We start from the raw sequence: 23,621 nt of genomic DNA, 5'->3' as shown, positions 1-23,621 counted from the left end.
TAAACAATCACAACACGTGATGAACTGAGCCTAACCAGCAAGATAGTTGGGTAGGCTCAGCAAATATATCAAAGGCGGCTTTGTAAAATGATTGGTATCGAATTGGATTTGTGGGAGACGTAAAGCAGATCGGTAGATACCTCAATATTATCTATCGAAGTGTTTATGGCGTTCTTCCTCGTCGATTAATTAACAGTGGGCACCGCATTGTTGATCCCCCGCCTTTCCAGTTTGCGATTGGATCGGATATTGAGGCGCCCCGAGGGTCCGTTACGGCATTGATCATCCACAGACGATGTTATAAATCGTTCGAGGTTGCCAAGGTACAACCACTACTATTTAGTACTACTAATAATAATCATCAAATTTCCCATCCTCGTGTGCCCTTGCCCAGTCTGGCGTGAAATGAGGATAGCAACAACCAACAACATCATAGTCTTCCCAACGGACCCCACTCTAGGCCGTCGTTTTTAATCTCTCAGCACATGCATGCTTGTTTGTCTATTCGACGCCGTCTACTCCTTTCTTCGGCCAACTCTGTCCATTTCCGCTCATACTCCGTGCCATTACTACTCGCTGAAGGCGCATCGAAGCCTTCTTCAGTTTCAGGCTCCCTAGCTAGACGATTGATCTTCTCTGTACCGTCATCGCGGAACAACCCTCCGAGGAAGGCTTCATCATTTTGGACGATTACATTCGCTCTCGCTCTCATCTACGGGGGAGTTTGGTTACAAGATAAGCGCTTCCATTCGAAGAACGACTCTCCTCCCCCATCAATTTCACAAAATATCCAGCTTGAACAGGAACCATTTCTCGGCGTCATTGATACTCTTAAAACAATGCCTACAGAATTGCCTCCCGGAACCGTGGGGAATCTCACGGCAGAGCAGGAAGCGAAACTGCAGGAATTCTGGATACTGCTTCTGAAGGTTTTTGGCGTTAAACTTGATGCGCTGGAGTCAGCTAAGGAAGCATCGACCAGCGCGTCGCAGGAGAACAAGAAAGAGTCCAAGCGACGATTCGGGCTCTTCGGCCGAGGCAAGGATAGTGAAGATGGCACTGCGAGCGAGAAATCGGCAGAAGGGATCACAACCAACCTCGCTTCTATCAATATTTCTGATACAGACGATAAGTATGGTCAGTCGAAGGAGTTTCAGCAAACTCTAGTTGACATGTCGCCTGAGGACATTCGGACAACATTCTGGACTATGGTTAAACAAGATAACCCCGATTCTCTACTGTTACGCTTTCTACGGGCGCGTAAGTGGGATGTCAAGAATGCTCTCGTCATGTTTATCTCTACTATCCGCTGGAGGTTGATGGACGTGAAGGTGGATGACGATATCATGAAGAATGGCGAGCAACAGGCCCTCAGACAGTCGCAGAGTTCCGATCCTATTGAAAAGAAGGCTGGTGAGGAATTCTTGACGCAAATGCGTCGGGGTAAGAGTTTCCTCCATGGTGTCGACAAATCCGGCCGGCCAATTTGCGTTGTCAGGGTGCGCCTGCATAAGGCTGGTGATCAAAGCCAAGAAGTCTTGGACCGCTTCACTGTCTACACAATTGAATCGGCGCGCATGATGCTTGCGCCTCCCGTCGAAACAGCTGTGAGTCTCAAATCTTAGGTAAACCCCGCCGAGATGCACCTGACACATTCTAGTGTATCATTTTTGACATGACCGACTTCTCATTGGCGAATATGGTATGACCACGATCTTCAATCTGCCATAAACATTCACTTACCTCGGCAGGATTACTCCCCGGTCAAGTTCATGATCAAATGCTTCGAGGCCAACTATCCTGAATCATTAGGGGTTGTGCTCATTCACAAGGCGCCTTGGATCTTCTCTGGTTTGTCTTCGTTCCTAAATTGAAAGCCGTATGTACTGAAGTATTTCTGCACAGGAATCTGGAACATCATCAAAGGATGGCTTGACCCGGTCGTTGCTGCTAAGGTCCATTTCACAAAGAACGTCAAGGATCTGGAGCAGTTCATTCCTCGAGATCGCATCATGAAGGAGCTTGAGGGTGATGAGAATTGGGAGTACAAGTACCTGGAATGCGAACCGGACGAAAATAAGCCGATGGAAGACACTGCCAAACGTGACAAGCTGTTAGCAGAGCGACATGAACTCGGCAAAGAAATCCAAAATGCGACCATTTCATGGATTGCGGCCAGCTCCAAGGGAGACAAGGATGCTGTGGCTACAGCTAAGGATAAGAGAAAGGACCTTATTGAGCGGTTGAGGGAGCAATACTGGCAGCTTGACCCTTACGTACGTGCCAGGTCCCTGTACGATCGCTTGAATGTGATCCAAGGTAATGGCAAAATCGACTTCTATTCAGCGGAGAGCATGTCGAAGGGAAATGCGGCCAGCAGCCAATAATATGGAGAGTCAAGAGGTGATGAGGCTGAGTACTATAGACGTGACTTTGTTTACCTCTTGGACAGCGACGGGCTCAAAGATGAGTCGTGATGTTGTACTGGACGATAGTTTGTATATATAGAGCATTGTAGTCTATACTAATACATCAATTCCGTATATACTGTCTTGACTTTTTACTGGATGGTATAAGGAATGGATTTGGAAATTGGCTTTGGTAATGACACAGTCAATGCTCGACAGGGACTGAAGGACGACGCCAACTTCTTGTATCGAGCCAAGGACGGCAACTTTTGGACTGATTGTGTTGGTTACATCTTGGACTTGATTTCCTCGTGCAGAGCCTTGAGTTTGTCCATGTCGGTAGGCTGTGAAGGCCATCCAATACCAAGACCCTCTGTCTCATTTGGCTTGGGAATCTGTTAATGTGCGGGTTAGCCCCATTTCTCCGTATACCAGGAGGCATGCTAAGGCGTACCATGTGGAAGTGGACCTAATCAGATAGAAAAGTAAGGATTAGCGCTGTATTTCACTTCTATGCCCAGAAACAGTCTCTTACATGGTCGACAACTTGGTGAGCAATGCGGCCGTTGTTCTGCAGGATATTGAAATCTTCTGCGCCACTTGCTTTGGCAATTTGCTTGGCCACGGGCTACCAGAGATAACAACTGTCAGCCTCCTGCTATTGAGAATAAGATCAGGAAGGGACCCTGTAACCTGGGGGGGACAAGGTTCAGAGTCCGTGGACCTTATCCCCCAAGGTCCTCAGAGACGTGCAAAGGGTATAGAAGGGCGGGTGACACGAAATTCTGCTCGTGTCTTCTTCCGTTCTTCACGTACCAGGAGTTCCTTGAGGTCTTCGTCAGGGATATCGGTGAGCTTTGCACCGTGGAACTTGGGAATCACGAGCTATTACATACGATTCAGCCCTACTGTTAGCGGAATTATGCTCTTCTCAACATTAACAGCGTGTGACCCGCTGAGATGTATACGAACGGCTTATGAGTTATCATATCCCTCGGTATAGGATTGATATCTCGGGTAGGTTATACTGCGGTCCAACGTAAAGGTGTCAGAACTTACCGCATGGCCACGGCTGAGAGGCTGGATATCAAGGAAAGCAAAAACCTTGTCGCTCTCGAAGAGCTTGAAAGAAGGGATATCACCTATTTCTCACAAAGAAGCTTAGCGCCCATCAAGCAGGAGTGCCTACAGCGTCATCGCAAGCCTTTCTTGTAAAGTTGGAGACGCAGCAGCTCACTGGACGCTGAACGACAGAAGATTGGACTCACCCTTGATGATTTTGCAGAATACACAAGCAGCGGAAGACATTATGTAGACGACGTGTGGATGGAGTAGATAGCTATACACGTATATTAAGTGAAGTACCGATTGACAGCAGATAGTAATCAACTGTGAAGTCAATGAACTGTTCAAATGCGGGCAGGTGGGTTGAGTGCGGGGTATGCGATGTCAAAAGAACCCGAAAGAAAGAAAAGGGAGAGGAGAGCCGGATTCGAACGGAGAACCTTTATGTGATATGAGTTTGGTTATAATTTAAATCGGGCACATTCCCTCGAGGAGTGGGACAAGCTAGCTCAGAACCCATTTCTTGCCTTTTACCAGAGATGGCCGTGGCTTGCCCAACATACTCCTCTTCTCAATCTTTGGACCTTTCCATCGACATAGCTGTCGATTTTGTTACTTTTATTTTTGTGGGGATTTTGGATTAATTCCTTCGTAAATTGTCGTGTCCTTTTTTATAGCAGAATTTTCGCCCTGAACATGCCTCAAATAGGTGCAGTGTCTATCATAAAGTGCGTGTCCTTTAACTGGCATGCCTGTGGCTATAGCCACTGTGAGCGCTCCTACTCCGCCTTTGTCAATAACTGCATGCAACTCTAGACCTTTGATTTTCAAGCTCATCGTGACTTGACATGTTGGCAAGCTGTAGCGAAGCGAAAGTCATGAGTCTAGGTTCGCACTCAAACCAGTCTTATTCCTGCTTTATCAAAGCATCTAGAGGGTATTCCACTACTCCATTCGAGGCAGGTGTTGCGTCCCCTCCGTAGGCTTTCCAGCTACCCCAAATCTTCCGAGTTGGAGAAGCAAACCTATCCTGATAAACGGACAAAAGTCCGCTTCTAACGGCTCGAAATCACCCAATTGACGACTGTTGAACTCGATGAGATCCCCGAGCCCCGCGTTGATAGGCCTGACCCCACCCTGAGCAGTCATCTTATCTCTGCTTTTCCCCGCAAGGCTTCCCTATCAAGCGAGCCATTCTTCGTACCGAGGGCTCGTAGATAAATTGTCGTCGTTCCTCCGTTGAAAGGCGCCATGGCATTTGCGTGGAGTTTTAAGTTTGCAGCTTCACCAGCTGTCCAACTACCTTTCAAGCGAGGACCATCACATCCCATTAGATCTGCATTCATACGATCCCAACGGTATTTCTCGATCTCAAGGGGCCAAGCCATGTTATCCACGGAATTGAGCGAAAGTCAGGTCGCAGCTTTACGCGCAAACAAGGACCGTCTTGCAAAAGACCTTCATCACAGCTGTCAATGGGGCTACGGTATCCGATGGGGAGAGTAAGCATGGCGTCCTGCATTCTTTCTAAACCTGGCCCGGTGCTGTTCGTAAACTTGGCGAGCAAAAAATGGAGCTCCGCCATGATACTCTGGTCCCATGTGTAGTTTAACTGAGGCAGTGCTGACAGATGTCTGGCTCAGTGGACCGACAGATACTGGTATGCAGCGGCTCGCCCTGTCCGAGGAGGACAAGAGTGTGAGGGACTGGTTTATCGACACTGCTAAAGCACTGAAGTGCAATATTACTATCGATGAAATGGGCAATATCTTCGCCGTACGCCCGGGTCGTCGAAAGGATGTGCCTGCCACATTCATCGGCAGCCATCTGGACACTCAGCCGACTGGCGGTCGATATGACGGGATCCTCGGAGTCCTTGCAGGCATTGAGGCTTTGAAGGTCATTGACGAGATGGGAATCGAGACTGAGGGAGGTATAGGAGTTGTCAACTGGACAAAGTAAGAGCCGTTTCTCAAGATGAGGTGCGCAAATTCCTGCAGCAGACAATGTAGTAACATTTTCATAGCGAGGAGGGGGCTCGATTCCCGGTTAGCATGATTTCTTCCGGCGTGTGGGCGGAGTGCATACCTCTTTCGAGGGCCCATGACCTTAAGGAAGTTCCTACGGTGGCTTCACTACCTACCGCAGCCTCCTCTCCAGAGACAATGAAATCCGCCCTGAAAAAGATCAACTACCTTGGGAGTGTCCCATGCTCATACAAAGAAACGCCGATGGCAGCGCACTTTGAACTTCACATCGAACAGGGGCCACATCTCGAGTCTGCCAACCAGCGCGTCGGTGTAGTCACCGCCGTCCAGGCATACCGCTGGTACCGCTTGAACGTCATCGGTAGAGACACTCATACTGGTACTACAGCCTTCCAGCACCGAGCCGATGCCCTGTACGCTTTTGCCCGCATGATGGTTCGCGCTAGGGAAGTTGCATCTTCTCACGGCTGTTTGGCAAGTGTTGGTATTATCGAGGCGAAGCCTGGGAGTGTCAACACCGTGCCAGGACTTGTAAGCTTCTCCCTCGATATTCGCGGGCCAGAGACCGAATTAGTCGCCGTCGTGGAAGCAGAATTGAGGAAGGATTTCGACGCAATTGCTGCCGAGGAAGGTAAGGGTATTGGGAAGCCATGTCGAGTGGAGTGGACCATGGATTTCGACTCCCCAGCGGTCAAATTTCACCCAGACTGCATTGAATGTGTTCAAGAATCAGCAGAAGCCGTCGTTGCCGATGCTGGTGTCTCTGATCCCAAGTCACTTGTGCGGACTATTATGAGCGGTGCAGGGCATGACAGTGTTTTCACCTCCAAACGAGTTCCCACAAGTATGATATTTGTGCCGTGCAAGGACGGTTTGAGCCATCATCCCGAAGAGTTTTGCTCTGTGGACGACTGTGCCACAGGCGCATCAGTCATTCTGCAGGCAGTACTCCGATATGACAGGAGGAGATTCTCTGCGTAGGAATTGTGCTTGTAATGAGATATCAAGAAATCAAACTGCTCATATGCTCTCTCCGACCTTTTGGACAAAGGAAGGGTTTATTGAGCACTTTTCTATTGTAAATTCAAGTGCTACTATGTTAGCTAGAAACCAACAAATCTACAAGTAGCACAGACTGATCGGACTGAGTCATGATGATTTTGCCATTAATCCTAACTAGTTCGTAACAAGAGGCATTGGCAGTACATAATCCTCACTCCCCAGATAGAAAGAGTAGTTCCATTTTTATTATGGGATGAGCAAGAATGCAGCTTTTTCTGACTTTTAAAGCCTACTCAAGCCACACTTGCAGCATCCATGAACCCCTTGGATGACCGAGAGACGAACAACCTTCCTTTAAGAAGCGGGGGCACCACGGCCACGGCCGAAGCCACCGCGGAAGCTGGGGGCGAACTCGCCGGGGGCACCACCCTCCTTGGGCTCCTGCTCACGACGACGGTAGCCACCCTCACGGGGAGCACGGGGGCGACGCTCGCGCTCCTCACCACCCATCATGCCGCGAGGGGGAGCGTGAGAACGCTGCTGCTTGATGTGGGTAGCGGGAACAACCTCGGCGGGAAGGTGGAGCCACTCGCGGAGGTAGTCAAGACCCTGGATAGAAGAAATCAGATGCGGATCAATTCATCGGTGGTCGACAGTAAACCTACCTCGGGGGTGAGGGTGTAGTAGTAGTACTGCCACGAGAACTGGGTCTTGACATAGCCGCGGGAGTTCAGGGACTGGCAGGCCTTGATCACCTATAGTAGTAGAAACACACATGTCAGACGCAACTGTTCGTCTTTGACTTTCCTCAAGCGGTTATGGGGTCGACTTACGTAGAGGTTCTTGGTGTCAATGTCGCCATGCTTGGGAAGGTTGAAGTCCTTCTTGGCCACGAGCACACCCTCTGTTCAATAAGAAGTACCAAGTCAGTGAGAGTTCGTCGTCAATTGAGCGAATCAATCTGCGCTGCGAAAGCAGAACGATTGGTAGTCGACAGCAACATACCGCGAAAGAGGTACTCGTGGATCTTCTTGCGGTCTTCCTTGGGGATAAGCCTGCAGTAATATTAATACCAATACGAAATCAGTGCCGAAAGCCATGAAGCTAAAGGTAGCACGTACATTGTCGCGAGTTCCAGGCGCTATTCGGGGAATCGCTCTGACAACGCGAGGAGAATGGTTTATATGATGGAAGTGATCAAGTGGAGCGGCAGCCCAGGTTAAAAGTGCGACGCTTCCTGTTCGGGAACGCCTGTTAGGGTTGTGACCCTGATCAGCGCGCTAGCCTGATATGCTACGGATCACATGATTCCACGCCAATGGCCCTCTTCAGCCTGCGGCACCAGCCACTACTTCTTAGTCATCTTCCCTTATCTTCAACTCCGCTTTTGACAAACTTCAACGCCTCCTCTACGTCAATTCACACTTTACTTACATCTCGAACACTTGACCACGCACACTCCTCTCTAAAGGAATTAACTAGCCGCATAATCATTCAAGTACACTAATTTCAGTGGCAGTTGGATACCCAACGACCAGTATGGCAGCACAAACAGTGAACGTACTCCTTTCATCCTTCCCAGGACTTTCCCTACCTTCGACAGTCTCATTCTCCCTCCCATCAACATCGACAATCTCCGATCTTACCGACAGAGTCTCCGCATACTTACCGTCGTCGATACCGCTTCAGTCCCTTGTCTTGACCACAACGAGTAACAAACAACTTGTTCCATCATGTGAACGTTTATTTTCTCTATTTGGCGCCTCCAAAGGCGAAGTTGCAACAACATCGAATCTCCTCCCCCTCCGGTTGACTGTTCCCCTGCGTGGAGGCAAAGGTGGTTTTGGTTCCCAGCTTCGTGCGGCTGGTGGACGTATGTCGAGCAAGCGGAAGCGCAATCAGGGGGACGACAATGGCTCTAGTCGCAACCTTGACGGTCGCCGTATTCGCACGGTCAACGAAGCAAAGGCTCTGGCCGAATACCTTGCAGTCAAACCGGAGATGGATCGGAAAGAAAAGGAAGAGCGGCGGCGCCGGTGGCAGGCTGTTGTGGAGGCTGCAGAAAAGCGCCAGGAGGAATTAAAGAACGGTGGCGGCAAACATAAAATTGATGGGCAGTGGATGGAAGACAAGGAGGAAATGAACGAAAAGGCCAGGGAAGCTGTCTTGGCAGCAATGAGGGATGGAGTGTGGACGGATAACTTACGCGACACGATCCTGGGCGGATCTAGTACGAGCGCCAGTGCTAGTGAGGGTAGTGGGCAGGAGACACAGAACAGCTCAGAGGAAGAGAGTGATGAAGAACAAGACCCGGCGGATGTACCCACACCGTCAGAGCCGGCTGTCAAGTCAGCGCCGACCCGAAAATTCATTGGATTTGATGATGACGACGAGTTCATGAGTGATTCTGAAGACGAAGAAGTCGAGCAAATTGACAATCCAAAGGGCAAGGGAAAAGCAAAGGCTTGATTTTACAAAATCCGACTGCGATTGTCTCTCTTAATTTATCATGTTTATTTCGATCAGGGGTTTTCAACGTGTTTGCCTTTGAACTGTTTGTAGTCTGCGCCGAACTTGAGCATCCAGATTTTACGGGAGACTATGCTCGTAATTCTCATTCTCATCATAGTTTGGTGCTATACCTTCGCTTGTAGTTCTTCTAAACAATCTGTTTGCCACAGTAAACTTTTTTCCGGAGATCTGGGCGGGCCACCGACGCTTATCTATTTATCGCATACGGAGATATTCTCTTCCATTTTTGCAACATTTGCATTTAGACAATCATCACCATAATGTCGCACTGTCTGAAGTGCACATATCCCAGAGCCGTTGGATTCCGTCAGATACCGTCAAGACCACTAGCTCTGACCCGTCGCCTCTCTCTACTAGCACTACCGCGAAAGCTTTTTGCGCATGCGGAGCTCTATGGCAACCGTCACCCGAGCCAGCTTTTAGCCAGAAGCCAGTTATGCTATCTATCAACCACTACCCAGTCATATCCGCAGCCCTCCAAACCTGTTGAAGATGTACTACCCGTCTGCTGCCCGGGATGTGGTGCCTATGCGCAAACCGTCGAGCCGAACGAGCCGGGATACTATGGCAAAACCAGGAAGCATGTTCGGAAGCTCATATTGGAGTCACAACGAGCGGCAAAGGACAGGCCAGGTAGTGGAGAAGAAGAGACTGACTTGAGGAGTGAAGCGGAGAAAGCAGCGAGCACAATACTCAAGCTAGTCGATTCCGAAGTACCTATTCCAAAAGCTAAGCGTACGTTGGGATTTTTCTGTTGACCACGGCGGCACTGATGAACTTCTCTTATACAGATGGAGCGATGCTCCAGGAAGCGGCAACAACTGCCAGCCATTTTTTGGAGAAATCGAGAGCCCCTGCACAGGTGTGCGACAGATGTCACGACTTAATCCACCACAATAAAGCTGTTTCCGTACCCACGCCTACCATTTACTCAATTCAGGAGTATTTGAAAGAGTCGCCTCACCGAGATAACCGTATTTACCACGTCATTGACGCAGCAGACTTTCCCATGTCCCTTGTCGACAATATTTACGATGCGTTGTCTATTCAGGAACCACGCTCGAAAAATCGAAGAGCCTCGACCGAGAAGTATCGGTGGGGGAGGAAGTTACCAACCATATCGTTCGTGATAACGCGCTCCGATCTATTAGCCGCGACCAAGGAACAAGTTGACTCGAAGATGGAGTATGTGCGATCGGTTCTCCGAGACGCTTTGAAATTGTCCTCGGAACATTTTCGGTTGGGCAATGTACATATGATTAGTGCTCATCGAGGTTGGTGGACTAAACAAGTGAAGGAGGATATCAGAGAGCATGGAGGAGGTATTTGGGTAGTTGGCAAGGCCAATGTCGGAAAGAGCAGCTTCATCGAAGCCTGTTTTCCCAAGGATTCTAGGAACCTGGAGAAGATTGCAGAACTGGTTGAACGCCGGGCTGTAGAGTCGGACATCAACCAACTCAACGATGTCTCATTGGGTTCCGACAGCATACTGCCGCCGGCGCCTAGAGAAGACCTCTACCCTGTTCTCCCCGTTGTTTCGTCTGTGCCAGGCACCACTGTCTCGCCGATTCGCATCCCCTTCGGCCACGGCAAAGGCGAAATGATTGACTTGCCTGGACTCGACCGTGGTCAACTACTGAACCACGTCCTTGACGAGCACAAACGCGATCTCACCATGACTAAACGGAAGAAGCCTGAGCGCCTCACGGTGAAACCCGGGCAATCACTACTTCTCGGAGGAGGCCTCGTCCGAATAACGGCTGAAAACCCCGACCATGTCCTGATGGCGGCCTGTTTCGTTCCAATTGAAACCCACGTTACCAAAACAGAAAAGGCCGTGGAGATGCAGGCAGGTCAGCGTCCTTATCCCGGCGAGCAGATCATGAGAGAGGAAGCCACTGCTTCGATCTCATCTGCCGGGATTTTCGAGTTGAAGTGGGATGTTACTCGTTCACACCTGCCGACCTCCATCGCCAAGGCAGTAGAAGACCATGGTATACCGATACCTCGACTACCGTACAAAGTGATGTCGACCGACATTCTGATTGAAGGTTGTGGATGGGTGGAGCTTACCGTGCAGATTCGAGCCGGTTCAAAATCGGAGGAATTGGAGTCCTCGCGTTCCGTGCCTCGAGTTGAGGTCTTCAGTCCTAACGGACAGCATATCGGATCGCGGCCTCCGATCGAATGTTGGAACTTCATCGCCGCGAAGCGCGCTGCTGATAAGCGCAAGAGACCCTCCAGAGGACGACAGAACGTTGGTCTGAAAAGACGAGCGCAGCAATCTCGATAGATAGTATGGTATGTGTTCGATCCCGTCTTAGCTTCGTGGATGCTCTGAAGCCAATTGGACGGTTTTGTATAGTATAGCATAGCGATTGGTGTTCATGGGCATAAGGGGTATCTTTCATTACTCTCCATTCTCGTACATTGATCTACTGGAACTCGAAGTATATAGACTACCTAGGTTCTGTTTAGGGCCTACACGCTGTTCCAGCAAATCATTGACCGGAGATGTACTGGTACGCTTCTGTAGACTTCGTTCTTTTGTTACCTTCTACGGATCGGTGGTCTATATTCTATCCCTCTGTAAAGAATGAATGATTTTGAACTCGCGAGAAAATCGTCAATACTTGTATTGATTGTGAAACCGCCTGTAGAAGCTCGGCCTTTATTCTATTCGAGGACAAATATAACGGTAGACGGATATTGCATCCATATCTACTCAGCGATATTGGTAAAGCCAAAGGTGGGCTGACCAGGAACCGCATTTTCAGCCGACAGACCTTCTCTCTTCTCACCAGTGCCCAGCACCTCACCGGTCTTGCCACCTTCATCAACAGCAATGACCTCGATTTCCTTGCAACCAGTCGTCCGCTTCAGGATACCAAGCATCTCCTTCAGAACAGCTAACTCATCGAAGGGAAGCTTCCGCGAGAAAACGTTCTCGGGAGCCTCCTTGGACTTGATCAGGCGGGTCTTCAGGGTCTGAACGAAAGGCATAGCCTTCTTCATCTCACCGAGCTTGCCAACCTTGGCGTTCAGCTCCTTGTCGTTAATAGAGAGGCTGACAGCATCGAATGCTTCCCGGACAAGGTCGATGTATTTCTCTTGCCAGGCAGGGTACTTCTTCGCGGCGTAGATGGTAAGCTTCTTGGGCTTGCGAGGGTCGAAAAACATCGTCTTGCCCTTAGAAAGCTTCTTAACGAATCCAGCCTCAGCCGACGTGATGCTAGAAGAGGTGGAACGAACATAAGTCAGGGCAGCCGAAAGCTCAACGGAGGGCTCGGGGACCTCCGGGAAGCGAGCATAATGGATTGTCTCAGGCTAAGAGGTGCAAAGTTAGTCAAGCTACCTTAGGGTCATTAGATACGCAGAGGTCAAACCTTGTTCAGAACCTCGAGCCAGATGTATTCAGCCCAATGAGGCGCAATGGGAGAGATCATCAGAGCCTGGAGTTCAACATAGCGCAGGACCACGTCACGGTGCATTCCGACACCAGCCGAAACTGCGGCCTCACGGTAGACGTCACGAGCATTGGTCAGGTCAAAGAGAGCAGATTTCAGGGCGAGCTTGAAATCGGTACTGAGATGGGGTTAGCTGTTGGAGGTGTAACATGTAGGATTATCAGAAACTCACTTTTTGTAGTGCTTGATGGCCTCACGAACTAGGCTATTCATCTCATTATCGAACAGCTTGTCCCAGAAAGAGTATTCCGAATCTGTGCGCAGGGAGCTGTCCTTGACAGTCTCCTCAATCCACTCCTTGAGCGTGAAGAGCCTGAGAATACTGCTGTTTGCGACATTCTCATCGAAGTTGGCGTCTTCGATTCCGTCACCAGCATCGGCGAACGCAATGCGAGAAGCGTCAGCACCGAACTTCTCCACAGCATCTTTAAGTGTAAGGAAGTTGCCCGTGCTCTTGCTCATCTTGTCTCCGTTCAGGAGCAAGTGCCCGTTTGCACGGACACCGCGGGGCCAGTATTCCCGTGGGAAGAGCGCGACGTGAATGTAAAGGAAGAAAGTGAGATGGTTTTGAATAAGGTCCTTGCCGGAGACTCTCACATCCAGAGGGTACCAGTATTCGAACTCTCTACGCATCTTCAGAAGGGCATCCTTGCTGATACCGCTCTTTGAGATGAGCTCGTCGCTAAGCTCACGTCTCGTGAAGATATAGTCCCAGACCTCATCAGTCATCTGCTCCGGCTTGATATTCAGCGGACCGGGCGTGTTACCATAGCGGTCGCCATGCAGGTAATGAGCAACGGTATAGTAGGCCATGTAGACGGTACTGTCACTCAAACTCTCAACGAGGAACTTAGGGTCCCATGGAAGCTTGGATCCCAGACCATAGGTTCTCGCACAGGCCCATCGATTTAGCCAAGTTAGGTTCTTCTCGAAGCCGTGCTTAGTCTCGGGCAGGTACGTCTTGAGGTCGTTGGCAACATATTTCAAGGTTTCCTGCTGCCACTCGGCGTCATTCTCTCCGTAGTTCAAGAACCACTGACCAAGGTAGGCAACGACACAGTCATCTCCACTTCTGCTAACAACCTTACCCATAGGATCAGCAAAGGGGAAGGCGTCGCCGCTCTCGTAAAGGGACTTGCGGATCTTCTCTTTGGCGGCGCTCACTGGCTCGCCCTTGAACTCACCAACCAACATAGTACCCTTGTAGTAGGCTTCGCCGTATGCCAACTCCTTGGCCTGTGCAAGTTGGTTGACATCCTTGGGAGAGTTGATCTTGAGCTTCTTGACAAGCGTAGGGGCGGTCAGGTTACCGTATGTTGGGGTCTCGATGAGAGGGAAAATTTCCAGTTCAGCCCATTCCTTTTTGATGCCATAGTATTCAGGCTTCTTGGCAAGATCGACCAAGGTAGCGTAGTCGTCGGGGCTATCTGAGGGGACTGATGTAACAACGCCGGTACCCTTGGTGGCAGAGACACCCTCCATAGGCAGTATGCGCACACCCTCAGTGTGGAACGACAGTGGGGCGTTAACAAGGGTGCCTACAAAGGCGGAACCAGGCGCTTCTAGGACGAGTGGCAGCTCGTCCTGCGTCTTGGGAAAGTGTTCGCTGTCGAAGAAAATTCCCTGGAAGGCCATATTCCAGGCCGCTCTCTTGGTCACGATGTAGTATTCCTTCTCCTTGACCCTGAAGATTCCGTACTTGATCTTGGGACCGAGGAAGCAGCAAGTCTGTCCATACATCGTCTCAGGACGCAAAGTGGCTGGCACGAAGTAAACCTTGGCATCATCCTCGATCTTTCCCTTGACCAGCTCAGCAATTTCTGGGGCCCACTCCTTCACCTGCAACTTCATGGCAGTATATTCCTGAGGACCAATTCCCTCACCCTCTGTGCGGTCATGGTCCATGCAAGGCTGACCATCCTTCGGCGAATAAATAGTATAGCGGTTGCCGTACAGAATCTTGCCGAGCTCGTGGAGGCGGTTCATCTGCCAGCGCACGAAAGAGTCGTAGTAAGGATTAGCGTCGGTCGTAACGAACTGCCTGCGCCAATCCACTCTAGCACCGAGGCTGTCGAGGTCGCGAATGGCAAGGGGTGGGAAGTGGTGAAGCCAATGGTTAGCATCGGCGAACTTGTGGATCTCCTCAAGTGGCAAGCCGATGGCCAACATGATCTGGAACTGATACTTCATCTTCACGGTCTTCGCGGCGGCCTTGCTCTTCTTTCCAGAGAACTTCTCTTGCTCAGCTTTGATTTCCTGCGTAGGGGCTGCAACTGCAGTGGGATCCTGCTCCTCGCTTTCTTCACTGTAGCGTTCGAAGTTCTTGCCGAACTTCTGGACTTCATCTGCAAGCTTGTCTGCGCAGGCTTTGATAGGCATACCCGTACAGTGGAAGCCAAGAGGGAAAAGAGCCCTCTTACCCTCCATGCGGGCAACGCCGGTCATGAATTCAATTTTACTGGCCGTGAAACTGTGGCCAGCGTGCAGAGTACCGTTCATGTAAGGATATGCCATGGTTCCGAAGAACTTTGGATACTTCTCCCGAAGCTCTGCGGATGACAGGGTGCTGGGAGGAACCTCCGACAGAGACGGGGCATCGACCTCGAACACTTTTTTCTCTTTCCATTGTGCCTGGTACTTCTTTTCGATGGCGATAAGGGTGTCTCTCTTCTCAGTCTGGATCAATAAGAAGCAATTAGCTGTAAATCCACCTGGAAACGCTCGATGAGGGGGAGGGGTAACAGGTTGTACGAACATTCTCAAGCTTAAGTGTATTCTTGGTGCTGTTGCCCGGGTCGAGCGCAGCAGCAGATGCAGCAGCGGCTGCCATGGCTCTCAATATTGAAGTCTGCTGTGATGCAAACAGAAATGGGAGAGCCCTGAGGCGTGGTTGTGGAGGTCAAATACTATATATCCACCGCGGGGTTTGGCTCTATGGAACGAAATTCTTGCCGGACATTTGTGAGTCAAAACGGCGTATGTAATGGCGGTGACAGTAGCTGTATTTATTGCGCACGTGCCATCTGTCTGCTTTTGGTGGAGTTTGGAGGTCAGAACATCAGCTCATATTGATGCTAGCTAAACAGGTAACAGCGATATAGGCGTATGGAACAATCGAATGTCCCTGTGCAGCCTACTCGAAAAGCTGTGAAGTAATTTACGATTATGGTTGGAAAGCTGGGGTCTCTACGTTGATTCCCTGGCGTGGCTTCCCTATGAACGGGGCCGGAGTACAAAGCAGAGGCGCCTCGACAAGGAGCAAGTATGCATTAATATGTGTCAATTGAGATCTAGAAGTGAGAAACTTCTGCTATGTGGGAGCCCTTGACATTGACTATCCATGCTTAACAAGACTGCAAAGAAATCCTGTTTGAAGTTAAACACCGTAGGCTATCTACTCAAATCACGTGACTATATATTAGAGCGTTTTCTTTCCGCCGTGTTTCCAGAAATTCAAGTTAAGCTTCGAGCCAGAACTCCCTTCAGTCCCGCTGGTACGGAGTAGTAGTTGAGAGTTGATCGTTATTTCATCATTGATCTTGTCAATTTCCCCAGTCATCCCCTGTAACAAGGACTTGGTGCTTGTGCGCTCCCACAACTCTCAAGATGGTGAACCTGTTCAAGCGGATGCGGAAGCTGAAGACTGTATGTTTCCCGGCCACCTCACTCTGTCTGCTCATTGAATTATCTTGCTGACATGGAATCTCTAGAGGGTATGATCCGCTAGACTACCTTAAAAACACCCGTTCTGCTGTCCTTCCTATTGCGAGCTGGTTTCAATCCTACTCTCAGCCGCGTTCCCTTCAATACAATGAGTCGAAGATACCATTCGCTGACTCAATTCGATCGTACAGATCCTCAACGTCCGCGTCGGAACAGGTGCTGCAATCCTCCCAGCCGCCTCAAAAGCAACCGCAGAATTCCCCGCAATCACCCGACTGCACCTCACATATGCCCGCAAGATCTACGGCGGCCACCAAGGCGCACGACATTTCTGGCGCAATTGCCTGCCTCGACTCAAGTACTATAACCCGGGTGTCCGGATGACTGTCAAGCAAACCGATGAGCAGGAAGGACCCGCTGCGTTAACAATATACTTTGCCGAGCAAGCTAGCAAAGCAGCGGCGCTGAACGCCTCCAAGGTTGAAGACAAGTACGCCCCTGCGCCGTCAGAGACAGAGAAGACGGCCGTCATTGATCTCAAGAACCTCGATTACAAGGAGATCTGGAATAAAGTTAAGATGATGACAGGAGCGGAGGAGCTGCAGGCAACGCCTGAGGAAGAGGCCGAGCTGAAGAAGCTGGAGCAGATGCGTCAGCAGTCGGATAAGGACCGCGCGCGGGTGTCGGCTATCCGGCAGGCAAAGAAGGACCAAGAGCGGATGTTACAGGAGGCGAGAGGCGAGGTGGAGAGACTGCGACAGTCGTAAGATATCGTTATTCGGGGATTTGTTTGAAAAGAATGTCTTCTTCATTCTGAAGTCTCTGGGTACATAGCTCTGATTTCGACATGGGTTCTGACTGTGGGAAAACGACATTGGCATGATCAATTGTATAAAAACTTTCTTTTATTTCTGATCCTGTAGTTTTTGGGAACACTCATTCTACAAAATTGTCCAGGGAATGCTTGGGAACACATGAATATGCGGATACGTGTGTTTTCGCGACTCTGACGCGTAAGTTACTTGGGTTGCAAATCAACTTCACACCCTATACATCATAGCAGTTTTCATCACAACAAGTGACAACATAAACAAGAACATAGTACGGGAGCGCCCGGCAGCTTCGAAGAAAGCGTTTTTGTCCTTCCCGTGAAATTCCACTACATAGGCGGTAATTGCTGAAGCCAGCGTTTGTGACAGTGTAGACGGATGAGATTAAGAAAGAAGTCATCTGTCCCCAATACGAGGTATCAATGTTTCATAAGAGATTGGTATTTCCAGAGTGGTCTTAAAAACCAAGAATGTAGGGTTTACGCATGATCAGGCGTGTAGCTCGTTTCCCCCAGCATATTCTGTCCTGTCGAGACCGTCGGTGTCGCGTGGTGAGCATGGCTGGATCCGGGCTGACTCAATGTAGACGACTGGGATTGAACTCTTCCTGCGGCGGCGGCTTGGAGTCTCTGGTCCAGCGCTTTGAGTGCCAGCGCCCGCCTTCGTTCAGCCTCTTCACGTTTGCCTATACCACGTATTCCTCCGCCTCGTTGGTTACTGAGCAGGCTGGGTAGACCGGCCTCACCTCTTGCGAGGACTTGCTGGTTCCCAGATGCAATATCTTCTTCCGAGAATGGCGTGCAAATTTTGAGCGCCACGAGGAGCGTATAAATCTGATCAGAAACAAATGCAATTGGCGGCTGCATAACGTCCGGAAAGAGGCAAGCGAATGCGAAAGTCTCGCTCGCATCACCCTTGATTCCTTGTCCGTCTGTCGATGTGCCCGTGAGGTCTGGTTGCCGCTTGTAGAATCGCAGGTAGGACCAGCTGGCCAACAGCCCCAGCCACGCGAGGAGCGCTGCGACTTGCGTTCCGAAAACCAAACCGCTAATGGTATTGAGCAACAAAAACAGGGCGGGGAAATGTTTCACGCGCATCTTGACCAGGCCTTTGAAGATGGTAACCGTATGCTCGGGAACGAGTTGCTTGAAGGCGACGAGGAAGGACGACTGGATGGATATGCCACCACATATTTGCGTTAGGCTTGGATATGGGAGTCAGCAGATAGAGCGCAAGAGCTTATGCAACTGTGCTGGGGGGAGATCTCGTACCCGCTCACTGAGCTCGCCCCTATGGCGGCGCATAGTAAGTGTACCAGGGCTACCACCAGGTTGGGAATGACTGCGATAATGACGATAAATTTCGCGAACTCTCTGGAACCCCAAGCGCGCTCCAGGTATTTCCCACCATAGAACAGAGTAGCAGCGTTGAGGAGTACTGTGAAGATATTCTGCTCCACAAATGTCGCCGTAAGTAGGGTCCAGGGGTAAAAGAAGAATTGCGATGGGACAACGGTCAAGTAGGGAACAATAGGTGTCGTTGTGGGTGTCTTCCCCCTCGTGTCAATTTGTCGCCATCGGGCGATGTTGTACAGCAGGGAGAGTGTGACGAGGCTGACGAGACAAGTACGAGTCGCAGGGGGAATGTTGATTCGGTACGGCATCTTGACGAGGAGAGCACTCACGGCTGCTCATTTAGAGCGCAGACCGCAGGCTGTTGACGAGATCTTAAGATGTGGGAAGTGTCGTATCGTAAGCGGGACTTTTACAGGAAAGGCGGTCGATCGGACAAGTGCACCTCGAACAGGGGGGTTGAGCGCCTTTTGGACCTTTGGATCGCGCTTAATGATTGGATGAGCGGATTTAGCTCGAGTAAATCTGACTTGTATCCGTGAGAATAGGCGGACAGTTGGTCTTAAATAACAAGAATCATGAAATCTAGAATTATGATCGATGACGAGGAGCGAATAGGAAATAGATGGACCTGGTCTGCAAGGTGGTCATAATCGCCGTTCCCCCACGATGAGGATGCAAACCGACGCAAGTATTCGGCTTATGTCAAGTTGTATGTAGCAAAAGTGGCTACCAAATACAGTAGCTTGAATGAACTGCTGATAGCCTTAGTTAATTTTTCGGTCTTTGTCAAGACTGCACTTCAAATCCGACAGAGCCCTGACAGAGCAAGATAGATGCCGTCCACCACCCCCGTTTGCCGGTCGGTACATGGCATCTTTGGCGATTACACGTAGAGATATAGGTATTAGGAACGAAAACTCATTATGAAAGGACCAGCCCATCGATGACCATCCGCAGCTAACCGCCTTCCTCAGGATGAGCGCTATTGACATGAAGCTTTTCCTTTGTGCCTCGGGAAATTGTATGTCCCGCACCTTGGCTGTGTCAGGACTGACTCACACGGCTGGCTGCGCTTTACGATCTGTTCAGCAGTCTCATCAAGTGTTGGTCCAGAGGAAGCTTTTCCAGAGCTTCAACAGGAGCACCGAAATGAGCAACTCTGGAAGGGTACTCCCCCGGATATGGTTCAATCTCGGTACCTTATCTAGATGACTTGTAATACTCCGTAGTATATATTTCCACAATATTCACCAGGGAATAAATTGCCAGCAGTGAAATTACAAAGATAGCCATATTTACTCCATGGATGAAGAAATGGTTTGGGCTGGAAACGCTGACCCTAGTTTCCAATGGATGACCCAACAAACCAGAAAAAAATGAAAAAATAACAAAAAAATAATAAATAAGTAAAAGAAAGACGCCCTAGACGATCATTTGGCCGTCAGAAGTTTACCTACTTAGTTATCTTAGCTATATAAATACCCAAAAGCGTAAAGTCCTAAGGGGCCGGTGGGTTTTCTGACTGCACGCTATGCGCTAGTCTGATCCTAGCCTAAGCCAGATGGTGGAATTGTGGGCTAAACGCCACAACGAGAGACAAGCCCATCATGCTTCTTGACTTTGACTTCGAATTTTGGACATTCTCGTCGTTAACTGGACGCGGTTAGCCTAACCCAGTGACCTTACTGGAGTCTGGGTGAACTGAAACTTTAAGCACCCCCAGACTTAGAGCCGCAGAGTAAGGCAAAAATACCTAACCGATCTTCCCTTTCCTCTTCTTTCTTTCTTCACAAAGAACGTTTACCTTTTTGCAGTTTGCAATTTTTGTCTTCGTGACAGTCAGCAACGATCTGGAATCTGGATCCAACTTGACAGAAGTTCCTCCACCTACCTCTGCAGTTCATTACTAGTGGGCCTGCAATCCTTGAGCCACACATTGCTCTCAATCCTGTTCCGTCTCTTGACTCCCGTTATTATTCATTATTATTCTCAGCAATCATTATTACTTCTTACTGTCTTTCTTACACAAGCACAGGACTAGTCTCACTTATCTACATCTCTGCTCTTTACCAACACTCGCATTAGCTTGTCTGGGTACTGATTTGAGGAGAAACATCTGGTAACTATTACTTATTATTGGTTCCTTACATCTTCATTCGCGAGCCCCTTCCTCACCACTTCTATTGGCGTTGTTCCTGAAACTCATTTCTATTTTCCTTCGTCTTCTTTCTCATCATTACTTCTCCCTTGTCACAGTCTTGGCTGCATCTGTCCCAATCGAGCCTCCCCTCTTGAACACCAAAAAAGGACTCCGCGTCTCCCACCTTAAGTTCTCAGGGTAGGAAAATCGGGGAAAGGAACCTAAGGAACCTTCTTTTGTTTTACTGGCCCACCCAGTCAATCCTTCGGATCTTGATCTTCGCAAGCCCATTGTACCCTGCCATCTTTTAACCTCCTCCTTCTCTAGTTGAGGACCTTTTTATCCTGGATATTCTCAAATCTTGGTATGCGAGCAGGTTCTGCATCTAATCGCTTCGCATGTAACAATGGCACATCCCGACCTCACATCACATCACGTTAACTACTTAATATGGAGGTATGTGCTGATCACCCTTGCCGACCTTTGATTCCTATCCGCAACAGCCACACAATCCTACCATGCTGGTGGGTTTCTCACATTGCCTGGGCACTGACACGCATTAGGTATCTTCAAGAATCAGGTTGGTGTTCACAGCTTTTACACCTCACACTCTCGCCATCAGATCAGATATCTCGCAAAAGACAAATCCATTTCAAAAACCTTGATCTAACGTCGTATCCTAGGCCATGGTGAAGCTGCAGTGACGCTGCAGCGCGCATGGAACCATGATCCGCAGAGCTTGCCGTTTGCTCCCTACATTCGAACGCACGCACTGGTATCTCTGGTTCAAAAGGGACTTCAATATTACGAACTCGAGCAGTCCATTGACAAGGCATGTTTCTGCTGTTGAAAACATCTCGTCCCTTTTTTCCTTTTATCCTATTTTACTTTTATTGATTTTTATTTTTACTTTATTTTTAGTTTTTTGTCTTCAAAGATTTTTTTTTCGAAGATCTCTAATCTTTATCTACAGGATGGGAATCCGACACCATTTACCCCTTCAAAATATTTCTTCGGACCAGTGTCGCTAGAGCTAGAAACGCAAAAAGGCCAAGCTGGTCCAGAAGAGGCGGGTAACGGCACTGACCAAGGGCCTGACTCGTCTACAAGCAAAGCCGCGCGAGAAGGCGGCGTGAGTAATGGCCATCCGACAGCCGAGACTGGTGGACCCCAAATATCACCTTCTACTGCCAAAAAAGCACGGAAAAGCGATCGTGGAGAAGTCAACGGTGATGGAGTCTCCATGGACGTAGAAACTAATGGCGTGGAAACAGAAAAAAAACCGACTGTTGCCGCGTCACCATTGCCTGCCGAAACAAACGTGGATGGCGATGGTGACGTGAACATGGATGTGCGACCAGACCTACAGGAGCAGGAAGCAACCGCGGCGCCAACCTTCACGCTGACAACGGGCCCCAGCGTTGGTGTCCAGATCAGTCCCGCCAAGGCTGCTGACCTCAGCCCGAACACCACCATCCTGAATGTGACTGAATATGATCACGTGACTCGAATCTTGTGGCGGCCTAATGATCCCACCACTGTCCTTGCAGCTGGAGATACGTTCTGCAGTTTATGGAGGTTGCAATCAACCTCCTCCGGTCCGGTGCAGGAGAAGGTGGTCGATAGCAGGGGGGACGGCAATTGCGTCTCAGCCGTTGCGTGGCATCCCAAGGGCCACAAGTTTGCTGTAGCCACCTACAACGACATGCGAGGCTCCATTACCATGTACGATGTGGCCGGAAACGCTGTTGACCTCCTTCCAGAAGTACCACGCATGATCACTGGACTCCACTGGGCCGATACTAGCTCCAATTTGATCGTAGTAGCATCGGATAGCAAGATTTCCGAGCTGGCAATCTGGGATGACTCATTGCGCCCAGATGAGTTTCCTTCTCCTCAAGTGGTGGATGGTTCGGTCTATGACCTTAGCTGGCTCGGGGACAAACAGGCCTATGCCAGCGGTCATGGTGTAGTTTACCAGTGCGATGTGGACTCCAGCATTCGTATCGCGGAGACTTTCTCATGGGGCGAATCAGACAGAGTTTGGTCCTTCGTTCGCTGTGCCAACGCCGGCTCCTCCCCTGTGGCAGTAGCTGCATCATCTGATACTGCGGCATTTTGGGTGCCAACGCATGATATGCATCTCGATGACGCGCACCAAGGAGATATCACGTCTATTGAGATACGTCCTCATCCCGAGCCATGTGAAAAGACTCAGCATGGTCATTCTGTCGTTCTTGCCTCCGCATCCACCGACGGTGCCCTCAAAATCTGGCAAATTGACCTAGAAGCAAAACGGTTTATCTGTCTTCATCGCCTGGTCCTCGGTCAGTCAATGCCAACTCTGGCCGCCTGTTTCTCACCCGACGGTTACGCTGTTGCTGCTGCGAGCCGCGACAGATTGTTTATCTGGAATGCAGAGAGAGGAGGTACCGCGATGGCTACCTGGGTCGTACCCGGCTCCGATGAAGCAAAGTCAGATGGAGAAGCAGATCATGCGGCAAACGGTCAAAACGGGGCCGTGGGGTTGCTGCCAGATCGCTCCCTTTCGTGGGATACCGATGGTAAGAAGCTTGCATTCGGTTTCGCAAAACAGGTATGCCTCTTACTTCTGGTCAATTGCTTAACCATATACTGAAAATGCCAAAACAGTTGGCAGTAATCAATCTACAACGTTGAATCGACCGCTGCTTGCCAACGGGCGAAGAGACTTCGTGGCTCGACGCACTGCAAGACTTTTTCAACCCAAACATCAGCTCATGATAGCATACCCCGTGTCCAACGGTGAAGATTGCAGGTTGATGAGCTTGCTACCACATCCGGCAATCCGTGAGGATAGGTGGTCTCCCACTGGGCACACCCGCTTTGTTTACGACCTTTCTGAATGTCTACAACTACGCAGTTCGCTGCATAACCACATCTGGCTACCATCATTTCAAGCTTGACCGCTGGCGACAGTCTACGAGTATCTACTTCGCCCTTCGTGAATCATCTACTTTTACACTTATACCCTGATAGCGTGAATTATACGGTGCATGGTGGCTCAGCTTTCTCCTTCGGATTATGTGGCAATATTAGGGTGATTGGCGCACTGGGCGCGGCTTATTCTTTTCCTCTTCCAACACAGGTAAATTTATCTTCCCGAATTCCGATCTCAGAGGGTTCCAGAGG

General features: G+C 49.8%; 10 protein-coding genes and 1 non-coding gene across 11 annotated transcripts; 6 read left to right on the top strand and 5 right to left on the bottom strand.

Moving 5' to 3' along the window:
• Positions 1-485: 485 nt before the first annotated feature.
• AFUA_6G12690 (CRAL-TRIO domain-containing protein) lies at positions 486-2,387 on the top strand (the record flags this gene model as incomplete). The annotated part of the gene is made up of 4 exons (XM_746054.2): positions 486-1,607; positions 1,661-1,702; positions 1,752-1,851; positions 1,906-2,387. The coding sequence occupies 4 exons, from the start codon at positions 486-488 to the stop codon at positions 2,385-2,387; spliced, it is 1,746 nt and encodes a 581-aa protein (XP_751147.2).
• A 308-nt stretch (positions 2,388-2,695) lies between these two features.
• On the bottom strand, positions 2,696-4,472 carry AFUA_6G12680 (HIT family protein; the record flags this gene model as incomplete). Its single annotated transcript, XM_077805102.1, has 6 exons — positions 3,677-4,472; positions 3,468-3,550; positions 3,225-3,293; positions 2,944-3,036; positions 2,863-2,877; positions 2,696-2,803 (listed from the first exon to the last, which is right to left on the bottom strand). The coding sequence occupies exons 1-6, from the start codon at positions 3,714-3,716 to the stop codon at positions 2,696-2,698; spliced, it is 408 nt and encodes a 135-aa protein (XP_077661233.1). The 5' UTR covers positions 3,717-4,472.
• AFUA_6G12675 lies at positions 3,963-4,075 on the bottom strand. The gene has a single exon (XR_013344528.1). It is a non-coding gene; the product is annotated as an uncharacterized ncRNA (small nuclear RNA).
• Positions 4,473-4,666: 194 nt separating the features above from the next.
• AFUA_6G12670 (M20 family metallo-hydrolase) lies at positions 4,667-6,442 on the top strand (the record flags this gene model as incomplete). Its single annotated transcript, XM_746052.3, has 3 exons — positions 4,667-4,975; positions 5,117-5,431; positions 5,500-6,442. The coding sequence occupies exons 1-3, from the start codon at positions 4,725-4,727 to the stop codon at positions 6,440-6,442; spliced, it is 1,509 nt and encodes a 502-aa protein (XP_751145.2). The 5' UTR covers positions 4,667-4,724.
• A 375-nt stretch (positions 6,443-6,817) lies between these two features.
• AFUA_6G12660 (40S ribosomal protein eS10) lies at positions 6,818-7,728 on the bottom strand (the record flags this gene model as incomplete). Its single annotated transcript, XM_746051.3, has 5 exons — positions 7,585-7,728; positions 7,469-7,518; positions 7,297-7,367; positions 7,129-7,218; positions 6,818-7,072 (listed from the first exon to the last, which is right to left on the bottom strand). Coding segments are annotated over exons 1-5 (468 nt in total). The 5' UTR covers positions 7,587-7,728.
• Positions 7,729-7,774: 46 nt separating this feature from the next.
• On the top strand, positions 7,775-9,191 carry AFUA_6G12650 (telomere maintenance SDE2 family protein). Its single transcript, XM_746050.2, has one exon. The coding sequence runs from the start codon at positions 8,003-8,005 to the stop codon at positions 8,930-8,932; it is 930 nt and encodes a 309-aa protein (XP_751143.1). The 5' UTR covers positions 7,775-8,002; the 3' UTR covers positions 8,933-9,191.
• Positions 9,192-9,233: 42 nt separating this feature from the next.
• On the top strand, positions 9,234-11,542 carry AFUA_6G12640 (uncharacterized protein). Its single transcript, XM_746049.3, has 2 exons — positions 9,234-9,730; positions 9,787-11,542. Exons 1-2 carry the CDS (start codon positions 9,256-9,258, stop codon positions 11,286-11,288), a joined length of 1,977 nt encoding a protein of 658 aa, XP_751142.2. The 5' UTR covers positions 9,234-9,255; the 3' UTR covers positions 11,289-11,542.
• An 18-nt stretch (positions 11,543-11,560) lies between these two features.
• Positions 11,561-15,424, bottom strand: AFUA_6G12630 (leucine--tRNA ligase CDC60). Its single transcript, XM_746048.2, has 4 exons — positions 15,218-15,424; positions 12,635-15,138; positions 12,382-12,580; positions 11,561-12,322 (listed from the first exon to the last, which is right to left on the bottom strand). Exons 1-4 carry the CDS (start codon positions 15,290-15,292, stop codon positions 11,717-11,719), a joined length of 3,384 nt encoding a protein of 1,127 aa, XP_751141.1. The 5' UTR covers positions 15,293-15,424; the 3' UTR covers positions 11,561-11,716.
• A 644-nt stretch (positions 15,425-16,068) lies between these two features.
• AFUA_6G12620 (mitochondrial 54S ribosomal protein mL61) lies at positions 16,069-16,892 on the top strand (the record flags this gene model as incomplete). Its single annotated transcript, XM_746047.1, has 2 exons — positions 16,069-16,107; positions 16,317-16,892. 2 exons carry the CDS (start codon positions 16,069-16,071, stop codon positions 16,890-16,892), a joined length of 615 nt encoding a protein of 204 aa, XP_751140.1.
• Positions 16,893-17,434: 542 nt separating this feature from the next.
• On the bottom strand, positions 17,435-18,618 carry AFUA_6G12610 (rhomboid family protein; the record flags this gene model as incomplete). The annotated part of the gene is made up of 2 exons (XM_746046.1): positions 17,435-18,158; positions 18,227-18,618. The coding sequence occupies 2 exons, from the start codon at positions 18,616-18,618 to the stop codon at positions 17,435-17,437; spliced, it is 1,116 nt and encodes a 371-aa protein (XP_751139.1).
• Positions 18,619-20,900: 2,282 nt separating this feature from the next.
• AFUA_6G12600 (WD40 repeat domain-containing protein) lies at positions 20,901-23,395 on the top strand (the record flags this gene model as incomplete). Its single annotated transcript, XM_746045.1, has 4 exons — positions 20,901-21,030; positions 21,134-21,234; positions 21,424-23,014; positions 23,103-23,395. 4 exons carry the CDS (start codon positions 20,901-20,903, stop codon positions 23,393-23,395), a joined length of 2,115 nt encoding a protein of 704 aa, XP_751138.1.
• Between the last annotated feature and the right edge of the window lie 226 nt (positions 23,396-23,621).

This window comes from Aspergillus fumigatus, chromosome 6 (assembly GCF_000002655.1).
Source record: "Aspergillus fumigatus Af293 chromosome 6, whole genome shotgun sequence".
In the NCBI taxonomy this organism is placed as follows: domain Eukaryota; kingdom Fungi; phylum Ascomycota; class Eurotiomycetes; order Eurotiales; family Aspergillaceae; genus Aspergillus; species Aspergillus fumigatus.
This window is presented reverse-complemented; position numbering and strand designations above follow the sequence as displayed.

Coding starts and splice junctions, on each gene's coding strand:
- AFUA_6G12640 (XM_746049.3), top strand. CDS start 9,256: ATGTCGCACTGTCTGAAGTGCACATATCCCAGAGCCGTTGGATTCCGT. Junction 9,731..9,786: donor ACCTATTCCAAAAGCTAAGC/GTACGTTGGGAT, acceptor TCTCTTATACAG/ATGGAGCGATGCTCCAGGAA.
- AFUA_6G12650 (XM_746050.2), top strand. CDS start 8,003: ATGGCAGCACAAACAGTGAACGTACTCCTTTCATCCTTCCCAGGACTT.
- AFUA_6G12630 (XM_746048.2), bottom strand. CDS start 15,292: ATGGCAGCCGCTGCTGCATCTGCTGCTGCGCTCGACCCGGGCAACAGC. Junction 12,581..12,634: donor GCCATCAAGCACTACAAAAA/GTGAGTTTCTGA, acceptor ACCCCATCTCAG/TACCGATTTCAAGCTCGCCC. Junction 12,323..12,381: donor GGCTCGAGGTTCTGAACAAG/GTTTGACCTCTG, acceptor TGCACCTCTTAG/CCTGAGACAATCCATTATGC.